Source organism: Taudactylus pleione, unplaced genomic scaffold (assembly GCF_031769625.1).
Source record: "Taudactylus pleione unplaced genomic scaffold, aTauple2 ptg000391l, whole genome shotgun sequence".
NCBI classification, from domain to species: domain Eukaryota; kingdom Metazoa; phylum Chordata; class Amphibia; order Anura; family Myobatrachidae; genus Taudactylus; species Taudactylus pleione.
The window spans coordinates 7693511-7718742 of NW_028284792.1; the positions used below are offsets into that span (position 1 = coordinate 7693511).

The 25232-nt window shown below is 43.7% G+C and overlaps 1 protein-coding gene across 1 annotated transcript; it reads left to right on the plus strand.

The window, feature by feature from the left end:
* Window positions 1–5155: 5155 nt before the first annotated feature.
* On the plus strand, window positions 5156–23331 carry SUMF2 (sulfatase modifying factor 2). The gene is made up of 9 exons (XM_088445864.1): window positions 5156–5333; window positions 8535–8691; window positions 11321–11435; window positions 14573–14617; window positions 15358–15508; window positions 15735–15790; window positions 18265–18349; window positions 21355–21517; window positions 22797–23331. The coding sequence occupies exons 1-9, from the start codon at window positions 5264–5266 to the stop codon at window positions 22891–22893; spliced, it is 939 nt and encodes a 312-aa protein (XP_088301990.1). The 5' UTR covers window positions 5156–5263; the 3' UTR covers window positions 22894–23331.
* Window positions 23332–25232: the final 1901 nt, after the last annotated feature.

The window sequence follows — 25232 nt, forward strand, 5'->3', positions numbered from 1 at the left end:
CTGCGCTTGCGAGCTGGTCTGAATGAGACCCATAAGTCTTTAGACAACCTCCTGTAACTACCTAGGAATACCCAACACATTTCTAAAACACTTCTTGGTGCATGCGTCTAAATCCGCACTGCAACTCAGACCTATGCGCAGACGACAAACAATGCACAAGAAAAAAAATAAAACACATTGGCCCCCACAGGAAAAAAACAAAAACACATTGCCCCCACAAGAAATACATAAAACCACATGAGCCTCAACAATAAAAAAATTAAATACACATTGGCCCCTGCAGAATAAAACAAATACATTGGCCCCCACAAGAAAAAAAGACATTTACCCGCACAAATAAAATAAGACACCATTGTCCCCACTGGATAAACAAACACATGGCACCTACCAAAATGGTAGTGTCTAGATGCCCTTCACAGAGAGGACCCTGACGTCATTAGTTACTGTCTAATGTACAGTAATTCCCTACTATTCACGTGGACATAGGCCCTGATTCAGACCCACTCATGAGTGGCTGTCCGCTCGCAAGTGGGTCGATGTTCTGTACTGAGCATGCGCACGACGGAGGGAGCTCTGTCGTGCGCATGCGCCAGACGCGACGAGTGAAGGACTTTCCTTCGCTCGTTGTGTCTGATCAAAGGGGGCGTGCTGTCGATGTTGATTGACAGCACGCCCCCTTTGGTGGGCGTGCCGGGGGCGTGCCTCCCTGACGGGGGCGTTCCCAAGGGAACGCCTCCCGTCAGAAGCCGGCCCACTGACATCACTAGTGATGTCAGTGGGAGTGATTTTGGCTCTGATAGAGCCAAAATCACTCCGGGCCTTGCGGTTGAAAACCTCAACCGCAGGCTCCGGCTCGCAGTTTCGATGGTCGCGATGGTCAAGACCATCGCGGCCATCAAACTGCACGCTTGTATAGGCTGTGGGTGGTGACCCACAGCTATACGAGCATCCAGGAGGACGCTCCATAGTTATGGAGGCCGGCCCTCATTCAGAGCGTGCGCACTGCTCAGAGCGTACGGCTCTGAATGAGGGCCATAGAGGGAGAATATAAACCTGTGGCGAGTGAACCGAGCCCACGAGGGGACAACTTTCTTTGTTTGGTGGCCTTTATGGGCATGGAACCGCACTTTTGCCTTCATCTCACCTTACAATGAAGGGGAAATAAACTCAACCTACAGAAATCAATAAAACACAATGGCCCCTACAGGGAAAAAAAACCCGCATTGACCCCCACAGGAAAAAAATAAAAACAGATCAGGTGCAAGCTTGGAGTAGTAGTAGTGTGGGGACAGGCAGCGAGTAGAAGTAGTGTGAGGGGCTGGCAGGGAGAAGTAGTGTGGGGTAGGTGGGGAGTAGTAGTAGTGTGGGGCAGGCGGTGAGTAGTAGTGTGGGCAGGGAGTAGTAGTATGGGGCAGGTGGTGAGTAGTAGTAGTATGGGGTAGGCAGGGAGTAGTAGTAGTAGTGTGGGGCAGGGAGTAGTAGTAGTTTGGGGCAGGCGGGGAGTAGTAACAGTGTGGGGCAGGGAGTAGTAGTAGCATTTCAAAACGGGACAGAATGGGAGTAATAATGGAAAGCAGGGCAGGATGGGAGTAGTTGATTGGAGTAGTGGGCAGCATTGGAGTAGTGAGCAGGATTGGAGTAGTAGTGGGAAGCTGGTAGGATAGGGGTAAGTCACCTCAGCTCATGGGTCCTGGCCGTCGTCCCTTTCTCTGCACTGACAGCTCCCTCACAGCCAGAGTAAGCCCCTGCCATCCGTGTCCTGCACTGCTTCTCCGGCTGCCATTCGTGTCCCGCACCGCTCCTCCGCCTGCCATTCGTGTCCTGCTTCCTACTCCTCCATCCTAGGCTGACTGACAACTGCATACACCCCGCCCCCCCTGCATGGTCCCGCCCCCTGGCTCATCTCCCGCAGCATTGCTCCGGCATCCCACGGAGCTGACGGCGGGAAGCGGAGGATGAGGGAGGATGGGGTCACCGGCACTGCACAGTCATTGGGGTGCCCAGAACTTCAGGTTTGCGTTCCATATCGAAACGTAAACCCCAGAAGCATTGCAGCTGGCATTCAGTGACAGCCCGACCGGCAGAATCGGCCAGCCCAGCAAAGGGGTTTAGGGGTCGGCCCAGCGGGAACTTTCCCGCTGTCCCGGTGGCCCAATCCGCCCCTGACAGTCACTGTTGTTTATTAGTGTTGGCAGGCACGAGCACCTGTCTTTGCAGAAGACGAGGACCTGGCTGCTGGGCTGCCTGGGGTTGAGCTGAGCCTGTGAAGAATATGAAGAAAAACCGCTGACAGCCAGTTATAGTACTGTAAATCAGCTCAGCAAGTTTTGTGTTGTGTAGTGATCTTATGTGAATGTATAAAAATAATTAGACTACTACTGTAGTAATATAATTATTTGTATACAATCATTCACATAAGACCACTATACCAGCAGAGCAGAGGCATCTGCTGGTGCCTAGTGCATGCTGCAGAACATAAAATGAATAAATAAAAATATATGCAACAATTAAAAATAATTAATATTGCAGCTGTCAGCGTTATTGAAAGCAGAGGGGGGGGGGGAGGGAGAGGAAAGAAAGAAAACAGGCAGGTTAGGCCACCAGGAGAATAGGGCACTTCACACTGGACTGCACCTTCTCTCTCACCAGTGGCCCAGGCCCCCGACACCTACAGTATAGGACTGGCTGGCACTGTCACACATCGACAGTGACAGCGCAGCGGCCACGCTCGCCACTCTTGTCTTAGCTGTGCCTGCGGCAGGGGCAGGCTGGGATGGAGGTGGGACACGGAGACATGTGCTTCACGGGCCGGACCTCTTTAGAATGCATTTAGGATGGCTGAAGTTTTGCCTAGGGTGCCGAGAAACCTTGCACCGGACCTGTTTGCATGGCTTCCCTAGAGGACAGTACCATACCTGAATATAGTTAATATGTTCCTGCTTAGCAGAATTAACAACTTCATTCATTACAATTTAATGCATTTATCACCTATAAATCAAACTTGCCTATTTTTGTAAAAGCATTTCGGGGAGACAATGAAAGCAACACCTATGAGTGCGTGTTAAAGTGGACGTGTACTGCTACATCTGAGAGGTGTGTCATAAAACTTATTAAGGTGCCCATACATGGTGCGATAAAGCAGCCGATCTGACGGATTGGTACGATTTGGCTGCTATATCGTATTGTGTATGGGCATGATATAGGACAGAGGGCCTAATTTAGACCCGCTCGCGAGCGCTGAGCTCTCGCAAGCGGGTCGATGTTGGCCAAGTGCGCATGCGCGAGACCCGGATAGTGACGGCCAAGCCGTCGCTATGGGTTTCGCTACAAAGGGGGCGTGCTGTCGATGGTGAGTGACAGCACGCCCCCTTTGGTGGGTGTGCTGGGGGCGTGGCTGCCCGTCTGGGGCCGGCTCCACTGACATCACAAGTGATGTCAGTGGGAGTGCTCTCTGCTCTAATAGAGCCGAAAGCACTCCAGGGCTTGCGGCAGACGAGACCCTACCACAAGGGTCTCGTCGCAAGCCCAATGGTCGCGATGGTCTTGACCATCGCAACAATCTTTTTGGCCGCTCGCTATAGCTGTGGGTGGTCACCCACAGCTATGCGAACGGCCAGGAGGCCGCTCTAAAATTCAGAGGGACGGCCCTGATTCAGAGCGAGCGCTCTGTCAGAGCGTCCGGCTCTGAATCAGGGCCAGAGCGCGCACCCGTGGGGTCGTACATCACACCCTCAGATCTTACTGCAGGTTCAGTCAATCAAGGGATGCGATGTGCGATCCCATCAGTGGCGGGCTGGGCCTGGTAGCAGGGTGCCATGTGCCCTCCGGGCCGCAGCACCATGCGGGCTGCGGGCAGTCTGTGTCTGTGTGACACAGCTGCACCGCGCGTATAGCGCTGACCGGACGGAGTTCGGTCAGCGCTACAGAGTTACAAACACACAGCCGCCGGCTCCGGCAGCTGTGTGTTTGTTTTGAGTGGCAGCCAATGAGAGTCTGTCAGACTCTCACTGACTGCCGCTGCACCCACTGCAGGAGCCGCTCCATCTTCCAGCTCCTGCAGTGGGTAATGGGAGAGACGTCATATGACGTCTCCCCATAATGCAGAGCGGCCCGGCCCGGGAGGACAGACGGAGGAGCGGATGGCTGCGGCGGGAGCGGGGATTCAGGTAAGTGTTTTTTTTTATTATTTATTACGTGTGTGTGTGTTTGTACTGTGGGAGGGGGGGGACCACTACTGGGGGCACTACAAGGGGGGGGGGGATTACTACTGGGGACACTACAAGGGAGAGGCTACTACTGGGGATACTACAAGGGGGAGAACACTACTGGGGGCACTGTATAAGGGGCACTGCATAGGAGGATCACTACTGGTGGCCTGTATAAGGGGATCCTCTCCTGGGGCACTGCATATGGGCATCACCACAGGGGGCTGCCCCATATCTTTATTTTCACTTTACATTAATTCCATATGGACCCGTCTCCTCCCTGGAACATTGAGGGGGGGGGCCTAAGCATGCACGTGCTCCGGGCACCCTGGCTACACGCTACTCCTCTGCCAGGGCCACCTCCATGCATTTGCCCCCAGGCTAAAAGTTGCCATCCCGCCCCTGGATCCCATGCAGCGCTGTGGGAGAGCCAGCATATCAGGCGGTCGGCCACCCGATCGCACCGTGTGTGGGGACCGCCCATATGTCGGACGTCGGATCCCCCATCGCGTCGCACAGTGCATATCGCACGGTGTATGGCCAGCTTTACATCCAAATGTAAACGAGCCCCAAAGCAGTTAGTAAGGTAAAATAATTGAAACAGACATGTATATTATCTCCAGTCCATAGCAACAATATTATAATTTTAAAACAGTGCCGCAAAGAATTTCACATTTATTCAGATTCTCAACTATTCATGTAATTATTAATTTGCGGTTTTGAATGAGTCATTGAAGTGTATTTAGTGGAATTTGTACAATGAGTACAACATTGCTATTTAGCTTAATTTAGGCACAATCACACATTTTGTTTGTCTTTTTGTCTACTGCTGCAATGGTAGTGTCAATCCTACTTGCAATGGACACTGACTGTGGTGTAATTTAGCATAAGGTACAGCCAGCCATAGAGGAATGGTAGTGCACAAGCGGCTCCTATAGATGGCGCTGCCGGCACAGAACGCTCTTCCACCTACAGTACTTGTGAGCCGCAGTCTGAGACATCACAGTTGCTTCCCGGTGCAGCTTCCGGGTGGTGTATGTAGGGAAGCTGCAGATGTGATGCTCTGCAGAATGAGCAGCCCGGTGGTCCTGGTGCTGTTGCTGTGTGTGCTGCGTGTGTCTCAGGCGGGTGAGTGGTGGTGAGATATATATCTGCTGCACCGGGAGACCCTTCCTCTGTTGTCATAGACAAAGTGTGCAGTGTCCACAGTCATGGCTGCAATCCTTGGCCAGCCGTTCTCCCCCCCCCCCAACACACACACATACACACACTGCCAGTATGATGTCATGAGTTCTTTCTTATTGAAATTATGGAGAGAAGGAGGGATACTGTGCACCATAATAACAAGCGTTATAACAACAGCTGAAAGTTCCTGCCTACAGAGACCACGATTCTAATTGTCTATTATGGGTACAAGTGAAACTTCACAATTGTTCTGTCTCATTGCCTAGTAAAAGACTGTCATTTCTTAAGCTGGGTACACTCTAGAGTGGGGTCTTCAACCTTGACCCTCCAGCTGCTGTGGAACTACACATCCCAGCATGCACTGCCATAGTTTTTGCATGCTGTTATAGCAAAAAGGTGGCAGTGCATGCTGGGATGTGTAGTTCCACAGCAGCTGGAGGGCCAAGGTTGAAAACCCCTGCTTAGACGATGTGTACCCAGCCGACGGAATGACGCGTCATAAAGATATGTCGTGCCGGCCATACGCTCTACACAATCCAGTGTACGATGGCTCGGTATATCATTACATGCTGTAGGTAGCAGTATGGCGTGGTTCACCACATTGTCTCATCTGATGTGCAGTACAGCAGATGGGACGATGCGATGAACAATCCTCACATGCATACACAGTATTCGATCTGCACAATATATAGTTCCGATCCGCGTCAGAACGATATATTGTATGATCTATCTCATAGTGTGGGAATCAGTATGAAATACCGGCTGACACATGGCCGGCAGTTCGATTCCCGGCAGCGTCAGTCCGACAGATGCAGAGATCCCAGCAGCGGCAGCCCGACAGCGCTGGAAATCCCGATTGTCCCTAGGTAAGTACAAACTAACCTAACCCTCCTTAGGGGTGCCTAACCCTAACCTCCCCCCGGGGGTGCCTAACCCCCCCTTCCCCTAGCCTAACCCTCCCGGGGGGGGGTGCCTAACCCTAAGTCCCCCCCGGTTGCCCTAAACCTAACCCTCCCACCCGTGGCTGTCTGCTCGCGGTGCCCGGAATACCTTCGATCGGGATGCCGGGCGACTGTCTCCCGGCGTCGGAAAAATGACGGGCGTCTAGATTTAGACGCCTGTCATTAACCCTCACCGGGATAAAGCAATCGGGAAGCCAGCTTTCGGGCTTACGTCAGCTGGTTTCCAGATTGAATACCCATAGTGTGTACCCAGCTTAAGATGCAAAGTCACAGAATTGCTTCACTATATATTTTTTGCTGAAAACCGAATCATTTTAATTAGTGATAATTGAGAGAAATGTAATAGTGAAATTCACAGATACATTCATATGGAGGAAAGTGACTCTGGCTGTACTTTGGTGAAAGAAAATGTTGTCTTCTGTATTTAAGCCATTTTAATAGCAAAGTTCAACAAAAAGAGGGATAATTATCAAACCACTTCTCTCAATGATCAACATGATTAATTTTCATTTACTTGTGTTGTTTCCCCACTACAGAAACCTTTTGGCACCTTCTAAATAAAAGCTAATAATAAAAATAATAATTTGTCTATCATTTGCTTGTATTAAAAAAAATTAGGACACACACACTTTTGTGTATTTTCCCAAAACATACCTACGTAGATATGAGGATCTCTTCAAGCATGCAAATTTCACAAGTGTTTTTTTTTGTTTAAAAAACAGCATATTTACTCTTAAAATGTGTTTATTATCTTAATCAGCACAATTATGTAATACACATTAAAATAGCACCAAAGGCATGCATATGGGTCTAAAAGCAAAAGGTTGCCTAAAATATGCAGGTTGCCTAATTGTGATTAATAAATAGGATCTTTTCACATTAGCCCAGGTACAGATGTGTTCTCATACACTAGGCATTTTTACACCATATGGAGCTAGAGAAGACACTCCGTGCGAATGAGACAAGCTGAGAGGAGTAGCATACTGTATTTTTCTTTAAATGTTGTGTCTTAGTTGCCGACACAACGAAAAGCTGCTCACAGTATGCTAGAGACGCTAGGCTGCGACTTTAACCGCACAGGAATTGGTTTTACACACGTACAAAGTTTCAGATGAACTTGTCATGAGGAAAAGTGGTGACAGCTCGCATACAGCAGGAGCCCTTTTTGCAAAATCAGGCTCTGTGGGAATTCAATTAAGGGCTAATTGAATTCCCCAATCAGTCGCAGTAGTCAGTGTACGGTAGCAATGCAGTTCTGTCACTTTGTTTTATTTATGCAAATAAAACGCACATTTTAAGCGAAAGATGCTCAGCGCAGCTGTACTGCACTGGCCTGGCGCTGAGAGGGGCTATTTTTGGTGCAACTGAAGCCACACTAAAAAAAAGGTCTGTAGTTCTGTCAGAAAGACTCAATGACTGATGGCTTATTTTAGGGCAGAGTTAACATAGCACTTGTTCTGGGGTTGCAATCATTCAGTGGAACTCTATCTTACATGGGTCCACTTTATACATAACTAGCTTTTGCCCGCGGCTTTGCCCACGATGAAATCGCTTTTGCCAACATTGTTTTTTGCATAGGAACCCTGACGCAAGAGTGGCCCACGTGATCAGCAGTACTTATCAGCCTAGCGTCTTCACCCACCACTTGCGCCAATGTGACTGTGCGCTGTGTGCGCAGACTGCTATGTAGCCTATCCTATTCAACTGAACGCGGGCCCAAAGCACCTCTCCCCCACCCCTTACCGGCCATTCGCATGGGTACTACACCTGTCTCTTGCATTGATGTTGTCAATAAATGTTCTTTTTGTTATTGCCCAGCTTTTTCTTGGCCGATTGAGATGAAACAAAGTCCTGGTTATTTCATGAGAACTGGTTCAGTAGTTTTTGCTCCAACTTGGAACAAACAGACAGACACAACATTCTTATAATATTAGTATAGATTTAAGCTAATTATAATTGTTTGAATAATTCTAGTATTTTAATGTTAACTGCTAGATGATTATAGATGAATGTTGTGCCATGTTTGGTATTCTTCTCATCTCTCCTGCTTGGCCTTGTCCACTGATTGATATACTTGTTATGTAAAGGAGATTGTTGTGGATGGCAGAAGACTTAATGTGACTCCTATACTGTTATAAACGTGTGTGTAAAGATCTAAACCATAGTCCTATTATTGTCACAGGACATGAACATAATGATTTATTGGTGCAACTTGATGGAGGAAAGTTCATCATGGGAACGAATGCTCCTAATGGTAAAGATGGAGAATTTCCAGCCAAGCAGGTGACAGTGAAGCCATTTGCTATTGACCGATATCCAGTCACCAACAAGAATTTCAGGTTAGCATAGACAGTGCTTGCTATTTCTCAAAGGTGTAATATTTAATAAACAGAGGAGGAGCCATCAGAATTTGTGACATTACTAGCTGATGTACCCAATGCTGCCAGGATTTCTCTCTCTCCCTATTTTTCTCCTCCAGTCTCTTCCCTTTGCTCCATCTCTCTTCCTTAACTCAGTTTGGTTGTGAGATAGAGAATGTTGGTTTAAACCATACTTTCCTTCTCTCCTGGACAGTCTAGAAGACTCACCATTTTTTGGGTGGATCCCTCACATCCCACCACTTCCTAGTGAGGTGGGCTGGATGGGGAGAATAATCCTTGGAATCACAGGCCCATAGAGTGGGAGCAGGGCCAATATGACACAAATCTATCATAATTGCGTGATTTAGGGGCTTAATGACGTAAAGATCTCGGACCTTCCCCACTGCCTGATCACCTGAGGAGAAAAGAAAAGTCGGTAAGTATGGTTTAATCTATCCTAAATAAGTAGCACCCTACAAAATATGTACCAGTGAGTGATATCTTGAATGTGGATAATTGGTACGGTATACGATTTGAATATGAGATGTAGTAACGGGTAGACACTAGAGTAATATAAATTTTTGTGGTCGGTAGTCTGCCTGACTTGCTATAATGTTATGGAACACAGTAATGTGACCCTCAGTGATATAATGGTTATGTCTTATTTCTGCAATAAGATCAAATGTATTCCTCTAAATTATTTATTATTCCTAAACATCCTAATAAATCTATTAGACCAGAGGTTCCCAAACTCCTCTATTACAGTCCATGGTTTAAGGGTATCGATGCTTGTATCCAGATGGTTAAATCAAATTGACTGAGGTGCTAATTAAGTCACCTGTGCTCAAGCATGAAACCCTTAAAACATGGACTGTAATAACAGAGTTTGGGTACCTCTGGATTAGACAATGCAATCACTCAAAGGTCCTATCTAGTATCTGTAGGATACTGTAGATGTGTTGAAATAACATAATTGACATTGGTGCAAGGGACCATTAACTGCCAACGTGATGCCATAATTTTAATCAGTGCTTTTTCTTATTATATAGATTACTAGTATTTCGGACCTGCCATTTGTCAGGTCGCTAGCTATTGTGCTCGGCGTTGCAAGTTTTCTTTTCTTCCAACTCTGCCCCACTCTTGTCTGACTCTCTAATAAGTATGGCCATCTGTGTGCCATAGATATATAACATCGATGGTGGAACTTTGCATCCATTGAAGGACTTACCTGCTCTGTAGAATGACAGGCTGTGGGCCCATCAGGGAAGAGGGCGGGGCTAAACTCCATGGGAGAAAAAAAACATTACCGCCCTGTCGGCCATCGATGGTAGAGGACCATTTGATATCCTCCATCAATGGCAAAACCATTGACCATCGATGGTAAACCATCAATTGTTGTTAACCACCGATTGCCATCTCTACTCTCTGTCCTTTCTTTCCCCCTCCTCCATGTTTGTGTGTCTATCATCCATCTCTGTACCACTTCTCCCAGTCTCTTTCGCTCATGTCTGTCTCTGTTTTCCCACTCTCTCATCTATGTTCCCCTCCTCATCTCCAGTCTCTTTCTATCATCTCTCTGCCCCCTGTCTCTCTCTCATCTTTGTCCCCTTTCCTCCCACTCGCTGATATGATGGTATTGGCCCATGTGCGAGTGAGAGGTTCTTCTGGCCTTCTGCCAGCTCCAGGTGTTGACAGGCCTCAGGGACCACTCCTGTGCATCCAAACAGTGCTGGCTGGGGGTGGAGCAATTGCTGGGGCCCTCTCCTGATCTCATTGTGCCTGTGCTAGACTGAAGCAGTAGCAGATTCTATAATAGATGACTCATACACATAGGCATACAGTATGCATGTAAATAAGTATTGCATTGCAGAGTCCATGACCTGTTATTTGTTCTTTATAGAACTTGATGCTATCTTTTGTAAGTGTCGTATCGCCTCCATTTGTGCTGGGTAAATGCAGTAGAACTCAGGTGATCTCAAAGTTAAGTTGAAAAACTATGTGAAATGTAAAACTTCCTTTTATAAAAGTGATACCTATAAAATGACATGGTTCTACGCTGACCCTGGATTACCTTTATTGTATGGTATTATCTGTTACACCAAATATAATCCAGGTGAATTTTTTACTTTATATACTGTAGAGCAGGGGTTCCCAACCACGGTCCTCAAGTCACACTAACAGTTCAGGTTTTGGGGATAGCCAAACTTGAGCACAAGTGACTTAATTAGTACCTCAGTTATTTTGATTTAACTATCTGTGCACAATCATGGATATCACTAAAACCAGGACTGTTAGTGTGCCTTGAGGACCGAGGTTGGGAATCACTGCTGTAGAGCAATAAGTCAAATGGACTTGTACACCAATTTGGAAACATGCAGGACGCCAATGTACTGTAATAAATAATTCCTTTTCTCTAACTAATACTTTCTTATTTTCAAGTCATCGTTAGTGTGATAATTTATGTAAAACGCTCACAGTCTTCATTTTTTTAACAACAGGATGAGCACAAGTCAGGGGTGCTTTAGTTAATTTACCTTTCGTTAACAATATATTTTTAGTAGGACAAATATCTAATTATAATCTCTCTTTTTCACATTTAAAAATCCAGAGAATTTGTACGGGCAACAAAATATAAATCAGAAGCTGAGACATTTGGCTGGAGTTTTGTGTTTGAGGACTTTGTACCACAGGAGCTAAAACAGAAAGTATCTCAGAAGCTGGAGGTAAGTGCTCTCTTCTATGGAGTGCTTAGATTGTTGGGTCATCATAGGAGGAAACTGTTGCTGCATATGTTTAAAGGAATTGAAAGACACTCTTTATAATATGATGATCTGAAAACATTTTCATTATATCGTCTACTGCTTTATGATTGAAAAGCAGCACATAACAGTTTTGATTGCTGCCTTTAAAAGTCTGTTGCAAACTTATTAATATGTTGTTAATATATACTTATGTTCTCACCAGGAGGGAAATGTTACTGCAATGAATTGCAACTTCTCTTTTTATGATGTTTGGAAGATTTAAATAGGACATATATTATTTCCATATAATAGTAATCCACTTGTGATGTTCTATTTAATACAGTTAACAAAATGATCTCTACCTACGTTCACTGCAAGATTGTCCCTATAGTTTTGTTTTTCTTAGTGATGATATCATTCAAAAGCTGAGGGAGTATGTCCATTTTAATGCAAAGTGTAATTCCAACCCAGTGTATTGTCACTGTCAGTGATACCCTTTTGGTTATGTCTGAAATGTAATTTTAAGTGGATGAGAAGAATTATGCTTGTACAGTGGTGTTATATAAGGGGTAACACATCCTAAATGTGGAAGGTATTTGGTTCTACAGACAAATCAAAAGTTAGGAGCAATCATCATCTGAGTTTGAGAAGGAACCTTACAGTAAAGAAATTGGGACTTATCAGTGTTTTCATAGACCCTGATGGGTCTACGAAACTTTTGAATCATTTGGGAGAAGGGCTAGGGGGCTATTATCTGTCACACCTGTCGCGCACTGTGGAGTCGGTGACTTACTGCATATTGCGAACTCTAACTTTCCCAAAGTTAGTCTGTCATATATGTCAACCTTCATGTAACATTTTATTAAAATTGGAGATGGTCAGGTAGGGACCCTTGGTCCACTTGACATGTAATCACCCAGGGAATAGGGGCAGCCATGTCTGGTCAACCACTGGTGATTGGAGAACAAGAATACGTACAGGGGTGTCCTTGAAGCCCATTTGTACAAGAATGCATACAAAAAAATCCTAGCTGAGTCTATACCGGGCCTTATTGGTCAAGGAGACCTATCGCCAGGGCCGGATTAAGGCTTGTGGGTGCCCTGGGGCAACTAAGTTGCAGGGCCCCATCAATAAAATTGCAATGGCCCCATGCCTTGTCTCCGGACTCTCCACCGACCATCAAAGTTGCAGCATACTACATCATGTCTGAGACACTGCTGGGAACTGACTCACGTCAGCATAGTGAACATGATCGAGTACACTGCCCAGGCAAACATAGGATTTTGAGTGGGGGCTTGTATGTGTGTGTGTGTGTGTGTGTGTGTGTGTATATATACATATACAGTATGTGTGTATATATATATATATATATATATATATGTATAATTGCCTCTTGATAACGGTATTACCGCAACAGCTGTCAGGGTACAGCATTGCCTTCTTATATGCTCAGGCGCACGGACATGACACTGTGGTACCCTGACTGATGCTAAGTATCTTCTATCCACTATTTGAGCTGTTCAATGATATTTGTTCTGACTTCTTTAAGGCACATTACATTTTTTACAATATTTTGCATTAAGATGGAGTGCTGGTCTGTCTCTACCTACAGAGAATACGTTTATATGGTTTATATTTGACCTGGCACCTGGCTATAACTTTTGAAGTGGGTGCAGTTCTCCTCTTGTTATATATTATACATACAAATATTGACACAAGATAGGAGTGCCTGATGTGCTTCTATACCCTTTAAACATTTGTGTATTTATAATGGTGACTTCAAAATACAAAGTGCTAAGTGACAAATTTAAGGTGCTAAGTCTGTGAATACAAGTCATGAATTTCTAAGAACATTAAGATAACTTTACACTCATAGTAATGTTTTAAAAGTTAATTATATAAATACTTAAAAGTGCAAATCACAATGAATAAATATGTGCAAAAATTCATAAAATTCTATATACAATACAGACAATTTGTATTCAGAACAAAAGGGGCTATTCCCATATATATATATATATATATATATATATTTATTAGGATATTATACGCACAATCCATAAATAAATACACATGTAAAAAAAAGGGGTAAAAATGGCTTATCTGATCATAAAATTGGTAAGTTCATAAAAGGAGAATAGGACTCTCCTACGCGTTTCGTCCGTTCCTTGGACTTCTGCAAGTATCCCTCAAGAGGCAGTTATAGAAAGAGGGGCACGGATGGGGAGAGAAAGGGAGGAAGATCCAGGGAGAGCGAGCGAGGGAGGGGGGCAGGGAGAGAGATGGAAGGAGGAAAGGACAGGGAGGGAGACTGGGAGGGAGAGAGGGAGGGGAGAGGGAGGGAGGCAGGGAGAGAGATGGAGGGAGGAAAGGACAGGGAAGGAGAGAGTGAGGGGAGAGCGAGAGAGGGAGGGGGGCAGGGAGAGAGATGGAGGGAGGAAAGGACAGGGAGGGAGACTGGGAGGGAGAGAGTGAGGGGAGAGCGAGAGAGGGAGAGAGATGGAGGGAGGAAAGGACAGGGAGGGAGAGAGTGAGGGGAGAGCGAGAGAGGGAGGGGGGCAGGGAGAGAGATGGAGGAAGGGAAGGACAGGGAGGGAGACTGGGAGCTAGAGAGTAAGGGAGTGTGGCTGTGCTGTGATTCTGCCGGGGAGCTGGCCAGGGAGGGTCCAGAATGGCCTGCTTCCCAGCAATGTTTGGGCAGTGTGGGGGCCCCCAATGTGTGGGGGCCCCTGGGCGACTGCCTCGTCTGCCCCGTCTATAATCTGGCCCTGCCTATCACCCTTTTGGATATTATCAGAAGTGTCTCTATTGGGGATAAACTATAGATTGTAAGCTTGCGTGCAGGGCCCTCTTACCACTATGGCTGTGTTATTACACAGTCTTGTTTTTTTTACTATTGTTCCCAATTGTAAAGCAGTATATAAGTAACTAATACCAGCAATAATAATAATAATCTGCATATGGTTGTTTTTGATCATGGAGCTTTTAACACCGTTCGATTTAAAAATATATAATTTTAAGTACTATTTGTTATTTGCGAGCACAAATGCAATTTTCAAACTAAGCTTTGTAAATGATCTTCCATTATTTTTCTTTTCTTTTTTTTTTTTTTTGCACAGTCTGCCCCATGGTGGCTTCCCATAGAAAGAGCCTTTTGGCGTCAGGTAATAGTTTTGGCAGTTTATCATCTGTTCTGTTTCTCTGCAAGGTATCTTCACACATGGATGCTTGTCATTCATATTAGTATTGTGTTTGCTCAATATTAAAATGGGAGTGGATGCATGTTACCTTGTTTATTCCTATGGGGAAATAAACAATGTTATACTTGATGAGCTTGTATATCTTATTTCTTTTAGGCCACTAACTAAAAATTTTATATGCAATTTAGCATCTTGTAAAATTCAGGAAAAGGTATATACCTATATTAACTTACGATGAAGTTTTCATATGTGATAGAACCCAGATTAAACCTACAATTTAGAACTATGTATGGGGCATCATTTCACACATGTAAGAGTGAGTACCATAGTGTTTATACTGACATAAATGTGCATACTAATAGGATAGTTTATTTACTGGGTAATCCTTATAGTGAGGGGTGAGGTTTCCCCTGATTTTTAACCTCAGATATTTGGGTATAATTTATCAAATGCTTATCTATCATAGTGAATGTTATTGTGATGAGTGTACATAGCTTATTTTTTGTGTTACTTGGTTTTGTACAGCATTTTTGGAAGATTCCATGGTGTAACAGGAAGGCAATAAAAATTAAATACTAAACGGCCTTTTATGCTGACATCAAATAACACAAAATTGTTATACCCCATTTCTAGGGCTTTTTGTAAAACACATGGCTAAAAGGTAGGAATTTGGGGTCCTAAATGATTCTTTCTGGCATTTCCAGCCGTCGGGGCCGGGCTCTGGTATCAAGGACAAGTTGGATCTCCCAGTGCTGCAGGTTAGCTGGAATGATGCCCAGGCCTTCTGTAAGTGGCTGGGGAAAAGACTGCCTACAGAGGGGGAATGGGAGTTTGCTGCCAGAGGAGGCCTGAAAGGTACGTCAGAAATAAGCTTCTAATGGTATATAGAATTAAATCTATTCTCTTGGTATCTGTCATTTCTTGTAACATTCTGCTGTTATCTGGGTTTTTATACTACTCTGTAAATGTATTAACATAAAACTATATTAAGATATTTTACAATAATTTGATGGAACATTATTTAATGTTTACACAACTGAAAATAAAGGTTGACATTAATAACATTATATTATACTCACAGGGAACACCTATCCATGGGGAAACACATTCCAGGAAAATAGATGCAATCTGTGGCAGGTAATATTCACATTTACAGTCATTGTTGTCATTTTCTTACCATGTGACTCTCATTCAGAAAAGTCATATTTATCACTGAGAGCTTAGTTTTAAACCGAAAAATCATTGCTTGATATAAATAGTTTTTCTATGTGATAACCTGCATTCTATTACATCCAGTATTAGTGGGTTGTTTTTTTTTCTAGGGTTCAAACATACTTTCCAACTCTCCCTGATTGTCATGGAGACTCCCTGAAATAGTAGTAATCTCACTGACGAGTCTATAAAGCTCACTGATTGCACCTTACCCCCATTATGTAGCTGTTACATAAAAAAACAGAGAGATATACAGTCAAATGGGATCATTAATATAATTTCTCTACATTGGTTATAAGGCACAATGATCCCTGTGGCTAAAAGCTTTTTTTGAAAAGTATTAGTGTGTTTTCATTTACAAGTAGATCTTACTAAATGCTTCGGGGCTTGTTTACATTTGGATGTAAGTCAGTATTATGGCACGCCTCTCAGATGTAGTAGTACACGTCCACTTTACCGCTGTGCTCATAGGTGTTGCGTTAACAATCTCCTTGAAATGCATTTTCAAAAGTAGGTAAGTATGGTGCAAAAACAAAAGGAAGAAAAACTCTTATGGGGGCACGCGTATGTAGTGGGATATGTGTATTGTTATGTATAAAAAAATGACAACTTTAATAGTTATACATTAATATAGAGGAGGAGATAGTTGTTCCAGGTGTGGATGAACAAAGACATTTCTGACTGAATGATCGAAGACATTTGATCACTTGTGATCACCAGTCAATATTTCAAGGCGCTATGGAAAAAGTATGTATTCTGTATATAAGTGGGAGGGCACATAGAGCCCTATTACCCCATAATGAGAGCTGCAACCAAGTGGAGTCCCCATTTTCAAATTATTTGTCCCACTAGTACTTATTGTCCAGTTATCACAAGACAAAATTACCGTATATGGGTGGGAGGGCGCTACGTGGCCTATCCCATCCATAATTACACCTGAAAATGTGGGGTCACTCGCATATGAACGAGGGGAGTCCCCTCTTTAAATTATGTGGCCTCCTTAGCAGCTTTGGTCTGGTGACCACCTGTGATCACCAGGTGGTCAGCTCGAAACGCATCTACTACCTACTACTTGTATACAAGCCTGTGAGTGTCAGAAACAGGGTGGTGTCCGGAACCTCTGTTTTTCACCCGCAGTGACACTCACCACCGTTTTATGGTATGAACTATTGTTTGTTTCTATTTGTGACTTTTAGGGAGCTATTCTGATGATTGCTCTATCACATTGGAACTTAGTGTACTGATTACTCAATATTTACATGTATCCATGATATTGTTTATTGCATGATAATTTTATTTGAAGCCTATTCTATGCACCTCGATCTCTGCTATTTTATCCTACTGTGTCATGTTTTTATTGTGATACACATTTAATAAATTCAGTTTGCTACTGATATTCAGACATAGTTTTTATTTTATCTAGTTTTCCATTAGCACAAGTGTCACTACACCTAAACTTTGCTTGGTTAAATTTTATTTGATATGTTAGAATGAGCAAAAAGACTAGTGGTATATTAATGAAAATACAAAGTCTTCAGAAAAAAACAAGGCATAATTTGTGTGAATACTGTTTAAAAAAACAATGAGCGCTGTTGGAATGTAATGAGCACCAACGTCAAAAAATGGCCTCAGCACAGTTGTGAGAAAACGCACATCTAGTAACTAGTGGACTGGGAGCAGCTGGTATATGTGGTGTCCAGTCACAGGGATTGAATATTATTAAAGAATAAGGGACACTTACTTTCTTACAGTAACTCCAGTCCTGTTTGGACCTCGATGATCACCATCCAACATGAATAACATGCTAAGGTCTTAAGATGTCAAACCCCGGAAGACGGACAAAAACTGTTGTTCAAACAAGTTGTTTAAATCAAAAAGATTTTACCAACTTGTCTCATGGAAACTGAGTTTTACTGACCTTTGTAAATCAAGAGCTGTGCTTGTAGGAAGATGTACTGTGGTTTATATCCCGGTGTGCGGGATGCTGCCGCTCACAATGCCGGTGCCGGTATCCTGTCACCAGTCAGAATCCCGACGGTAAGTATTGGAGTTAGGGGGAGGGTTAGAGTTAGGCACTAGGGGGAGGGTTAGAGTTAGACACTATGGCAAAGGTTAGGTTTAGGGTGTGGGGAAGGAGGGCTAGGTTTAGGGGTAAGGATAGGGTTAGGATACTTATCGAGAGGTGACTGTATCCTAACCATGTCTCTGACCGCGGGGAATCCGAGCGCCGGAAACCCGTACCCAACCCCTTGTCAGTATTGTCACTGTAATATAGGCAGTGCATTTACTATTGTTTTTAAGTGACCAGTGTTAATTATGCGGCCGCCGGTCTCATTACTACATCCCTATATGAGTTATCTATGAAATGTATTTTCTGATAAAATGCTTGTGCACTGCAGGGGAAGTTCCCTACAATGGACTCTGCTGAGGATGGTTATCATGGTGTGTCTCCAGTAACTGCGTTTCCTGCACAGAATGCTTATGGTAAGCGATCATCTACCTAACTTTACATTGGCTCCATCCATATACATTATTTTCTTGTTGTTCTGCATGTATCCTGTATTCATAAATGAGTGCTCTGGATTATTTAATCTGGAAAACTAGAACACAAAAAAATATTATTATTACTAAATTTCAAAATAAAATATTTGTCACAACAAGGCATGTGTGACATGACTGTGAAAGCGTTTTATTAAACTAAAAACACCATACTATCTCAAATGGGCAAACTTCCACCTTAAACACAAGTTCAATGGTTGATACTCTTATAAAGTCTTTAAAATGCAATCACAATCTTATTTAATCAGATACTGTGATCCAAACAATTTCTTGCATAAATTTAGTGATCTAAAAACCAAGCCTTCTACATGAATTCTCTAAGAACACAAAAACAGAATGTTATTCGTATTATTCATGTCAAATTAAATCTGAGGTAACTGAACAAAATAGTAATGGCAAATTTACTTACAAAATATGGATACAAAACAGTATCTTAAAATAAGTAGAAAAAACAGAAATGGAAGAATGATAATCGCATACAAAATCTGTCACATATGAAAAGGCTAGAAGAGATGGGAAATTACCCAACTCCACCCCCCCCCCTCCTCCCCAAAAATGGTCATATAAAAATAATTTTATTTCTTTTTGTGATAATTACTCATTTATGGTGTCGAAATTTTAATGCTTCCTGAATTTCAGTTGTGCAGAGTGTGACAAAGCTGCTGTAACATTTGTCAAGGTCATTTCTGACTTTCAAGGCAATTGTGGCTTATAATAATTATGCACATTTAGGTGCAAAAGGTGTACAGAGGGCCTGATTCCGTTTTGGGAATAGAGTAAGATATAGCAACTAACTGTTAACCTGAACAAACCATGTTGCAATGTGGGGTACAAATACATAAATTTTTTTTTTTCATGTGGGGTAAATACTGGCTGCTTTTGCATGAAGCCCACAAATACTGCACAGCTTTATTTTTACACAGCACTTTAGATTTCAGTTTGGACACACCCAATGCTCAAAGTGGGCCATTATGCAACGGTATGACATACCGGCACTTCAAGCACTAGAAGTTTTTTTTTTTAATTACTAGCGGTGCGGTTGGCCATCGGTACGCCATACCGCCCACTCATATTGTAGCCACTGTTAGCGGCTACATATTACATTGGATCAACCAGACCTGCACGGTTGCTGCTAGATCCTATGCCAGACTGCACCGCCGAGCAAGACCGTGCTGCTCGGCGGTGTGACAGACCGCTGAGCAGACAGCTCCTTCGCTGTGCTCACACAGTTGTTCCACGGGGCAGGGCTGCTAGGAGGACGTGAAGGTGACGTCATGTGCTCCCAACGGCTGTCGCGAACAGTAGCTTGGGGCTTGGCGCACTTCTTGCATTCCTTGGGCTGAAGGGAATCTTATCTACTTCCCTTGTGTCACTGCCTTCCTCGGCTTCTGCCACCTCCTCAAAGAAAGAGCAACGGAGGCTGGTTGATTGTTATTGAAGCAGGGGAAATTGAGTGGGGATGCAGGGAGTAGTGGGGGAGATTTTGTAAGTGATGCAGGGAGCAGTGTGGCGAGGGGGGGTTTGTTAGTGGTGTTGGGAGTAGTGGAGGAGGGGTTTGTAAGTGGTGCTGGGAGTAGTGGAGGTGGGTTGTAATTGGTGCTGGGAGTAGTGGAGGGGGGTTTGTAATTGGTGCTGGGAGTAGTGGAGGGGGGGTTGTAATTGGTGCTGGGAGTAGTGGAGGGGGGTTTGTTAGTGGTGCAGGGGGAAGTGGATGGGAGGGTTTGTTAGTGGTGCTGGGAGTAGTGGAGGCGGGGTTTGTTAGTGGTGCTGTGAGTAGTGGAGGCGAGGTTTGTTAGTGGTGCTGGGAGTAGTGGAGACGGGGTTTGTTAGTGGTGCTGGGAGTAGCGGAGGCGGGGTTTGTTAGTGGTGCTGGGAGTAGTGGAGGTGGGGTTTGTTAGTGGGGCTGGGACTAGTGGAGGGGGGGTTTGTTAGTGGTACTTGGAGCAGTAGGCAGGGGGTGAGTGGTGCTCAGAGTAGTGGAGGGGGGTTTGTTAATGGTGCAGGGGGAAGGGAAGGGGATGGGGGGTTTGTTAGTGGTGCTGGTAGTATTGGATGAGTTTGTTAGTGATGTGGTGGCTCCTGATTGGCTCACAGACAGCGTTAGATTTGAAATGGGAGCGCGGTGCCGCTGTCTCTACATGGATATCTGCCATGCAGGATACCAAATACACATTGAGATGAGTCTCCTCTCATCATGTCATCTCTTATCATGCTGCTGAAGGGACACAAGGGGGAGGTAAGAGGCTGCAGGGGGGGAGAGTCTTTACTGAGGGCATAATGTTATAATGGGCATTACTATGGGGCATTAATACTGGGTGGCACAATTTGCACTACAAATTTTGTAGAGGACATTACTATGTGGCATCACTTGTAAAGGGCATTACTGTATGTGGCATAACTTGTAAATGGCAATGTGTGTGGCATAATGTGTATAAGGGGGCATTACTGTGTGGCATAATGTGTTATAAAGGGCACTACTATTGTGTGGCATAATGTGTATAAGGGGTACTACAGTGTGGTAAACTATGTGACATTTGTGAGTGACCATGCCCTCTTCTGAGTGGCCATGCCCCTTCACGGGTGCGCGCGCGCCTCCGGCGTGCACATAAGTAGAGCCTTAGTGTTCCTTACGCCCATTTCAAAATTCCCACTTCGACCACTGGACACACCCCTCCCAAATCTATCTCTCTGCACATTTTAAATCTGCCCCACCTGCAGTGCAGCATGGTTTTACCAAGATGCAAAGTTACTTGCTATATCTAATACTCTACTCTCAAAGCTGAACCAGGCCCAGAATCTACAATGCACTTTAAACTGTATCATGCAAGTTAGACAATAAAAGGAAGTTTATGATTTTTTTCTAATGGTTTGTACAAATTTTGCACATAAATGCAAAATTAGTAAATGAAGCTTTTTATGTTGTACATCAGGTATGTATGACATGCTGGGAAACACCTGGGAATGGACATCCACAGAATACAGTTCATCTGGAGAGACCACACAGCATAGACAGAAGATGTATGTCCTGCGTGGTGCTTCTTGGATTGATACCCAGGATGGCTCAGCTAATCATATAGCTCGAGTGTCCACCAGGTAAGTTAAGTATCCATCTGCAGTTTTGATGTTTGTGTACCCTCTACTTACTTCCAGTCCTGGGATGAGGAAAAACCAAAGCAAGATTTATGAGGAAATAAATTGTGGGCAAAAATATATATTTACTTCCTGATGTTGGCTTAATTGGTGTTTCTTTATAATTGGTAATAAATATAAGATATATGGGGAGGTTTATCAAATGTTGGAGAGAGATAAAGTGGAGAAGCTGCCCATAGCAACCAGTCAGCTTCAAAATGTCATTTTACAGGCTGTGCTAGATACAGACGCTGATTGGTTGCTATGAGCAACTTCTTCACTTTATCTCTCTCCAAGATTTGGTAAATCTCCCCCTTAATTTATATTATTTCCTCTTACGGCTTATTATACTCTAAAATAAATAATTAGGTTAGGTTGTTCAAATTAATAATAAATGGGCCATCTTAAATCTATCCTTACCTCCACCGAATTACCCCACTTTCCAGTCTGTTTACATATTGTGATTGTTCCACTCTTCACATAGCAGTTATAGGGGGAGATTTATCAAATCTTGGAGAGAGAGTGGAGAAGTTGCTCTTGGCAGCCAATCAGCTTCTAACTCATTTTTCTAGCACCGCCTGTAAAATGACAGAAGCTGATTGGTTGGTATGGGCAACTTCTGCAGTCTATCTTACTTGAAGATTTGATAAATGTCTCCCATAGTATTATACTGTAAATGCTATTATTTATAGCCAGAGGATATGTGCTGTAGGATTATATAAAGAGAATTCCATTTAGTGTCAATTACTGAATATGCAGTGTCAGCTCCTACCTTATGGAGAGAGAGGGGGGCTGCCTGACTGCTAATGACTATGGGCGGCCGTGTCCATTACGCATGCGAGAACAATCATATAGGGAGCAGGAAGGTCGGAAAAAAGTGCATGCTCATTAAACCTGGCTTCTAGGGACTGCATCGGCTGCAGCACTTTGCAGCCAGGTAGTGCTGGAGAACTCAACGCAGAAGTGACTTCCCATTCAAAGCACTTTCTGCTAACAGCAGTCTGGATTGCTTCTCCCCCTAGTACTGTCAGTCCAGCATGTAACTAGCAGACAGCGTTTCCAATGGGAAGCCTGTCAGCTGCCAGTGCACAGACTAGGAGACTGGGGGCTGTGCTCTATTCTACTGGAGGGATTGCAGCCACTGGCAGTATGTATATGTCATAATGTTTGCTAATGAGTCATAACCTGTCCCTGTAAAACTGACCTTTACTATTTTATTTTTTGTATTATTCATGTGCATCAGGATGGGCAACACCCCAGATTCTGCCTCAGATAACCTGAGCTTTCGCTGTGCCAAAGACCTTTCCAGACCAGCAGGACATGGAAAAGAGGACCTCTGAGGAAATGGCCCAATTTCATAATGACCAATACTCTTGAACAAAGGTGACTGCAGGTACATACTGTGGGTCCAAAAGGAAGGCAGTCTTGTTACATATTTCCTAATTCACAGTTTTCTATATAAAAAAATCCAAATTCTCTTGTTTTGAGATGTGCCCATTGATGGGTATATCCTTATGAACTGAATGTGAGTAGTTATAGGAACTCCCACGGGTACAGCATCATGTAAGCTCTATGGCCCATAGTTGTGGAATGACTTGGTGGCTGTGCTAAGTTTGGGCCTTTAATTTATTATGATTTCCAATCCATTTATCTTCATCTTTTCATCACATCAAGTTTACTTGAGTGAAGTAGTAAATCTGTACCCAGAACCTGAAAACATCAGCAAGGGCAGCACAGATTACAAAATGCATGTGGAGAGATAATTGTGTTTGTTTTCTTTTCTTACCTAACTTTAATAAAGTTTTATAAATTAACAAGTAAGCATTAAGAATCTGTCATTTCAGTTTCAAGGTTAACAGCTTACTATTACAGTATAATTCATAGCGTACCTCCCACTCCATGGGATAAATTTACTAAGTGGCGGATTTTGCAAGCAGTCTATCCTTGTAGTTTTGACTACAAAATGTAAAACTGCAATAATATTAAATACAATTGTATTTAATATTATTCCCGTTTTAAAATTGTGGCCAAAACCGCAGAAAGTTAGTGGCTTGAACAGAGGAAGAAAGAAGAAGAAAATAAAGAACAGCAGCGATTTGTCTGAGGTGGTCAGACAGAAAAGTGTAGCGAAGCATGGACACTCCCAAGTCCAGAAATAATCTCCAGAGACCTTGATCTTCATGTTTTCACTACACATAACGTTACGCAGTAGTTTAAGGCCCATGATACTGTAGCCAAAATAGCTGCAAGAGAAAATATGGTATAAATATGCAGCACAGAATTGTTTTAATGGTGAATAAAGCAGAAGGTACAACAGTTTCAACTCGCCCTGTGATTATATGGCAGAAGGTCCACTGCTGAGAGAGCGACATAAGAAAGCCTGACTGCAGTTTGCTAAGACACATCTAAACTAGCCCAAAACCTTCTGGGAGAATGCTTTGTGGATATATGACAGCAAATTAGAGCTTTTGGGTAAAGCACATCCTCTCTTTGTTTGCAGAAAACCACATTCAGCATTTAAAGTAAAGAACATCTTCCCAGCAGACAAACATGCAGGAGATTCAGTGCTGTTTTGGGTTGTTGTGCTGTCTCTGGCACCGGATGCCATTAATGTGTGCATGGCATCATGAAATCTGAAGATTACCGGGCCATTTTGGAGCAAAATGTTGAACTCTATGTCAGAAAGTTTGGGTTTCTGTCAAAGGTAATGACCCCAAACGTGTACCCAGGAATGGTTCAAGACAAGATGCCGTGATACTCTGTAGTGGCCAGCAATCAGTCCAGATTTAAATTCTATAGAAAATCTGTGAAGAGATCTGAAATCAGCATTTTGAGAAAACTGATCTTCAAATCTGGGAAAACTGGAGTAGTGTGAACCCCATACAGTATGTACAGTATGTCACACTGCCAGTAGAGAAGTGTAGGAAGCTTATTCTTAGCTATTGGAAGCAGATGATTGCAGGTATGTTGACAAAAGGATGTGCTGCCAAATATTAAGTCTATGGTATCAATAATTTTGTCAGTGATACTTCTTATCAGTTTTTTGTTTGAAATGCTATGCAGTATGCAATTCTGGATCAAGTTTCCGTAATATTATCAGAATTGGGGAGCCCAAATACTGTTGTTCATTTCAATTGATGTGTTGTTGAACTTATGAGTTATTTGAAAAAAAAGCAAGGGCTTTGTGCACACTAAAACGATAGCTGATACAGAGGGACGCCATGTAATAGTGATTGGCACCCTCCGTACAGATGTCCTTACCCTTGTTTCAATATATGCCCCTAATCGGGATCAATCCCAATTTTATAACTCTTTGTTCCAACAGTTAGTTAGAGTTGCACAGGGTCATATAATTCTGGGAGGGGACTTTAGTACTGTCTTTGACCCTCTCTTAGATAGGTCTGGTTCGCCTAAAAAGAAGAAAGAAGCGACGACATCTAGCGCCTCTATCACCCTTACATCCTCCCTCAAACAGCTTAATTTGTGTGACTCTTGGCGCCTTTGCCACTCTACCGCTAGAGATTATACCCATTTCTCTGTACCACACCAACGCTACTCCTGCATTGATATTCACATTTCTCAATCAATTACGACACTAGTTAGTGATGCTGGAGAATTATTCCGTTTACATGGACCGACCATGCGGGGGTTTATATTTTGTTAGATATATATGTAGGGC

Excerpts from the sequence above, each read along its gene's own strand:
- SUMF2 (XM_088445864.1), top strand. The coding sequence starts at position 5,264 with ATGCTCTGCAGAATGAGCAGCCCGGTGGTCCTGGTGCTGTTGCTGTGT. Across the intron at positions 11,436-14,572 it reads AAGTATCTCAGAAGCTGGAG|TCTGCCCCATGGTGGCTTCC; the intron begins GTAAGTGCTCTC and ends TTTTTTGCACAG. Across the intron at positions 14,618-15,357 it reads AAAGAGCCTTTTGGCGTCAG|CCGTCGGGGCCGGGCTCTGG; the intron begins GTAATAGTTTTG and ends TGGCATTTCCAG.